Source organism: Micromesistius poutassou (assembly GCF_964030765.1).
Source record: "Micromesistius poutassou genome assembly, contig: SCAFFOLD_6392, whole genome shotgun sequence".
Classification (NCBI taxonomy): domain Eukaryota; kingdom Metazoa; phylum Chordata; class Actinopteri; order Gadiformes; family Gadidae; genus Micromesistius; species Micromesistius poutassou.
Genome location: NW_028179439.1, coordinates 5,001 through 10,322, shown reverse-complemented (window position 1 = coordinate 10,322; position 5,322 = coordinate 5,001). Strand labels below are relative to the sequence as shown.

Genomic DNA, 5,322 nt, shown 5'->3' with positions numbered 1-5,322 from the left:
CCTCGTCCATCTTTAATCCGATTGGCTGTCGTCACCGCTGCGCCTCCACATGATTGGTCGCTCTGCCGCTGCTGATGTGGACGGAGTTCCTCCGGTGTTCCTCCCGAGTGAACGAAGCGCAGCAGAGAACCGCCCGGAAAAGAGACCGATTTAGTTGATAGTTTCACTAGCCGTAAGAGGATCGTGCTTCGCGGAGGTGTTCCCGAGGACCATGCCGTACTTCCAGACCTGGGAGGAGTTCTCCCGCGCCGCCGAGAAGCTCTACCTGACGGAGCCCATGAAGGTGAAGCTAAGCGTGCTAACGGGCTAGCCCCGCCGCACGCCGCCGCCCGGACCCTCCTGGGGGTCTGGGGGGGGGGGGGGACGCGTCGGTGTTCAGACGGTTCCGGTTCGTGGTTGTTGAGCAGAAGGTTAACCTGAGGTGTGATCGTCCCTGTTTCAGGTGCGGGTGGTTCTGAAGTACCGACACTGTGACGGGAACCTGTGCATCAAAGTGACGGACGACGCGGTGGTACGTGATTGCTCAACACACCGTGGGACCTTATGATGATGATGATTCCTAGTTGTTGTGTGTGTTGGTAGTTCTGCTAATGAGGCGAGCCATGGATGGGTCTGAAAGTTGTGTTTCAAATTTGGTTCAGAACTGATGAACGTTCAAACTTTCATAATCCGACAGCTGTTGGCAGGCCTTTAATTAGAAAATACGGGCACATATCAATTCAAATGGATTTGTATTGCCCTTAATCACAGGTACAGTCTCAAAGGGCTTAACGGGCCATATATCATTGATACCCCCCTGGCCCTAGCCCCCCAGAGGGCAAGAAAAAAAACTTCATCAGCAAGGAAGAAATCTTGAGAAGGAACGCAGAGTGGGGATCCCTCCACCTCTCCAGGGATGGTCAGGACATATCAGTGATATAATTTACTCCAAAACGAAAAACACATCTCGACTGGAATACTGACCCGGGGGGGGGGGGGGGGGGGGGGATGGGCTGTTAGTAAATCTGAATTGTTCCAGTCCACTTACAACAAGTACATTTGTCAGACGAAAGAGAAACAACGATATATCTCTGTCCGGTGCAGTGAGGACGTTCATAGAACCAAGCACTAAGAACCGCTAGGCTAACCCGTTCCCCGTACACAACACAGATAGCTAGGATAAGATGCTACATGATGCTAAGTACTGTTTTTAAGAGCCAGGACGTCCAGCATGTGCTGAAGGGGGGGGGGGGGGGGTGTCCTACGTACCGTCTGACCGTCTGTCCGTCTGTCCTCCCAGTGTCTGCAGTACAAGACGGACCAGGCCCAAGACGTCAAGAAGATGGAGAAGCTCCACGGCAAACTGATGAGGCTCATGGTCTCCAAGGAGACGCACAGCAGCGCCATGGAAACGGACTGATGGTTTCACACGGGCCTTGGACTGAGTGGGGGGGGGGGAGAAAGAGTTGGAGGATGAGGAGTATTGATGAAGAGGAGGAGGTCAGAGGTCAGCGTGATTCCTCTGTTGGGAGGTCGTTATTTATTATTTTCAAACAGTGGTGGGGGGGGCGGGGCCTGAACCGGACCTCCAGCTGTGACCCCTGACCCCGGAGGGGCGGGGGGACCCCACCCTCCTGAGGAGAGAGTCTTCTGATCATTTTATTATTTTTAAGCTGAGCGACCTAAACTCACGGCCTGTCCGTCTGCGTCCAGTTTTTGTTTTACATCAGCGGTTACGTTTTTTTTTTTTTTTTGTGATGGCCTGTGACCACGTGACCGGGCTGTGATCACGTGACCAGATGCCTCGTACCCCCGGGCAACACGCCCACGTCGGGCACGATTTTGTCTACTTAAAAAAAAAAAGTATTTCATATTCAATAAACTTTTATTTACTCCGGAGATGTGTTTTTGTGTATCCTATCGAGCGTTACTGGGAAGATGTTGTGGCTCCTCTGGTTTGTGTGCGTGTTCTTTTTGTGGGACACGCAGTATCCACCTCTTCCAGGCTCGGTCACAGTATACAAAACACGTAGTGGTTGTGATAGTGTTTATGGGAGACTGCCCCCTGGCGGTCATGTATTAACATTGACCTCCGCTACGTCACACTACACTACATCCGGTCATAACCTGTCAATTGATAAGTAACAAACTGAAGCAAAACTAAATATTGGATTCCTTCCCAATCCCTGTAGATTATTCACCCTGCCACCGAGAGGAAAACATTAAATTAGACCGACAAGGGAATAGAGTAAGACGTGTGGGCATGTTTTCATCGCTTTTTGCATATCAATATCTTTGTTTTGCGGGAATGTAATCCTATTATCACATCAATTACATAATATTAAACTATTCCATCAAATATGAATTCATAATCTAAGTGGAGGATGAATCACGTGTCTGGATTCGACCAATAAGGACACGAGTTCAGATCTCGGAGCTCCTGACCCGTCGTTGTGAACTTTGTTTGGGACCGCCAGTAACCACAGCCACTGGGAACTCTGGTATTCTTAGCCACTTGGAACTCTGGGACGCTGCAGGGAACTCTGGTCTGAGCCACTGGGAATTCTGGTCCGCTGCGGGGTGACTTCAGGTGCATTGTTACACGCTGCTGTCGGAGGACGTGAAGCAGGTAAATAAGTGTTCAAACCGCCTGTTTTAACAGGCGTGGAGGTTTATGTTTTATGTTTTTATGTAGGTCAATGTTTGCAAAGAAAACTTTGATTTGATCGATCAAAAATATTAGTGAAATAAATTGATTACAGGTGGAATCAAATTCAAAGTAAGTCGATAGTGTGTAAGTTAAACGTCAAGTTAAAGATCATGTTGCGTTACTTTTCAACGTGTGTGCGTGCGTCCGGTGCTTGATTCTGTGCAGGAATCAAAGGTTACATTTGATGCATGGTCATTCTGGCAGAGCCTTCTGCAGGAGCTCTACACCCATTGCTTCATCTGTGGCTGTTAAACAGCAGTAGGATCAGAGTCTATACCCTCTATACTGGGGGGGGTGAGTAGAGCCAGCTACAATACAGCTCCTTGTTCTCTTATCCTCCCCAATGCACTGCAGGATTAAGAGGAAAAGCACATGTTTATTATACCATTCGGCATTCCTTCTATAGGATTGTTAAATTAAGTTTACGGTACAGATATTTTTGGGAAAAACAGTCTGCCTAGTTACTTGACCAGATAAAAAATGAGACGGAGAGGTAATAAAGTCTATCAGCACGAGGGCCTCGGATTTATTGAGTAAAGTAGCAAAGGTAATACTGATTCGTAAAGCGTGAGAGATCGAATATTCTACGTCCCCTAACAGCGCTGAGGTCGTCTGGAGCTTCGCCTCCGTGGAAGTTCTGCTTCAGAAGAGCACCCGTGATTTGGTGCCTGAGAAACTTATAGTATCTTTCCTAGCCAGGTGTGTTTGTTAGACTTTGTGTGGGTTATCGAGGGTTCTCTTGTCCCTGAGCCTCCGGGTTGTGTTGTCTTTCTGTGTGATATGTGTGTCCTCGCCATCTAGCTGAGGCAGAGTGTTCTCCGCAGACTGATAGGGAGGGGGCTCGAGAGTCATCTTGACCCTCTTGAATGTGTGGTGTGTTGTGTTTATTAGATTTGGGCCCAGAGTTGACTATATTCATAATGTAATGTCCGTTTAGGTTATTTTTGCCCATCAATATACAAAGGTAAGTCTTCAGTATGGGTGGACATTAACTAGTTTTCCTTCATGTTTATGAAGAAAAACAATAACATACGTGCAACTGTTCTCTCAACTGTCATGCTTGCTATGTGTCTCTGTGGTCTAAACTAGTAATAGCCTTTCTGTTCTGCAAAGTAAAAGAATAACTCTCTAAGGACCACGAGGTTGTACAATAGAATAGGTGTAATGATGAGCTGGATATCAGGCCAAACTGATACTGAGACTCTTACTGATCATTATCCACACAACTGCACCTGAATTCCACTACTAAATACATCAGACTGTCCTACTGTGGCCATAAGAATCTGTGTTGTACCACTTTCAGAGTGACATTAACGGGTTTTAAGTTAATAATCTAAGCATGTGACTGACTGTTGTATCTGCATAAGCTTTCCAAAGAACCAGACACAAATACCTCCATGTAATCCTGCCAAACGCCCAGGGGTGAATTTATTCTGATGCTGTCTGATTTGAAAGCACTGTTGATTGCTCTCAGTCCTCACTGGGCTCTGTAGAAGTGTGTTATTAAGTGTTATTAAGTGTGTTAAGTGTGTTATTAAGTGTGTTATTGCTGTACTATAGTAGAACTCATACACTACGGAGTTACCTCTCACTCTGTTCGTGTGTAGTTGTGATGTTTTACTGTTCAATCAGAAGCGATCAGACGTACTGCATTAATCCCAGACTGGCAACCAGGGACAATTAACCACTAATAACTGTTCAGAGTAGACACCTTATCAAACGTGACTTAGAGGGACTCCAGGTCATAAGAGGAGCAGGTAGGGGTCAGGGGTCACCCGGCCCTGGGGGGTCTCTGTTAAGGGGTTGTTAAGGGCCAGTTGAGGTCTTTTGAGTGGGTCGCAGTAGAGCAGATGCCAAAATCTAATCTTTAGAAAGAAGCTCATGAATTAACTGATGTTTCAACGTTAATTCATGTTTCAATGACCTACTCTTTCTCTGTATTTAAGCGCAATTGTTGGAGCTTTTTGTTCACTCCATGTTTTTAACATTACATGAAGGCAGGGCTCATTACTGCAATACTGGTGAATACTACTAGACTTAATGACTCATGACACGTGTGGAGTGAGGCCAGACCAGCTGAGAACGGCCCTAGGACGTCTACTGGTTAGACTGTGGACACTGGGGTTCAAACCCACAACCTTTATAGTTTTACCTTTAGTGTTTATCAGACCGTTGGTCTAAAACATTAAGGCTGGCTGGACCGCAAAAATACCTAAATCGATGATTGATTATTAATCCACACTTTATGTTTGTCGATATGTGCGTAGAATATTATTTCATGTGTCCTAGTGGTTTGGTTCCTCCCCAGTACCATGTGGCTGGAGGTGCTGGTTACCGTGGTGACGGGGGCGCTGGTGTACTGGGTGTACCTGAGGACCAGGAGGAAGGTGCTGAAGACGCAGGACGGGTGGTGGGGTGCGGGGGCGCCCCCGGAGGGCGGAGACGACGTCAGCATCCGACCCTTCACCGTCAGCCACAGCCAGGAGGAGATGGAGGTGGGACCTGGTCTTAACCCTGGTGCTTTATGAGGACGTGGTCTTAACCCTGGTGCTTTATGAGGACGTGGTCTTAACCCTGGTGCTTTATGAGGACGTGGTCTTAACCCTGGTGCTTTATGAGGACGTGGTCTTAAC

At 47.3% G+C, this 5,322-nt stretch overlaps 2 protein-coding genes across 3 annotated transcripts in view; both read left to right on the top strand.

Moving 5' to 3' along the window:
- Nucleotides 1-87: 87 nt before the first annotated feature.
- On the top strand, nucleotides 88-1,875 carry LOC311372834 (signal recognition particle 9 kDa protein-like). Its single transcript, XM_084489784.1, has 3 exons — nucleotides 88-283; nucleotides 443-511; nucleotides 1,280-1,875. Exons 1-3 carry the CDS (start codon nucleotides 212-214, stop codon nucleotides 1,397-1,399), a joined length of 261 nt encoding a protein of 86 aa, XP_084345910.1. The 5' UTR covers nucleotides 88-211; the 3' UTR covers nucleotides 1,400-1,875.
- A 573-nt stretch (nucleotides 1,876-2,448) lies between these two features.
- LOC311372835 (epoxide hydrolase 1-like) overlaps nucleotides 2,449-5,322 on the top strand; it is a 6,696-nt gene continuing 3,822 nt past the window's right edge. The window contains exons 1-2 of one of the 2 annotated variants that reach the window (XM_084489785.1): nucleotides 2,449-2,608; nucleotides 4,998-5,184. In XM_084489785.1, coding sequence (XP_084345911.1) covers nucleotides 5,002-5,184 — 183 coding nt within the window. In that variant the 5' untranslated portion in view covers nucleotides 2,449-2,608; nucleotides 4,998-5,001. Of the gene's footprint in view, nucleotides 2,609-4,978; nucleotides 5,185-5,322 lie in introns of both variants that reach the window. The other variant, XM_084489786.1, reaches the window with a different exon arrangement.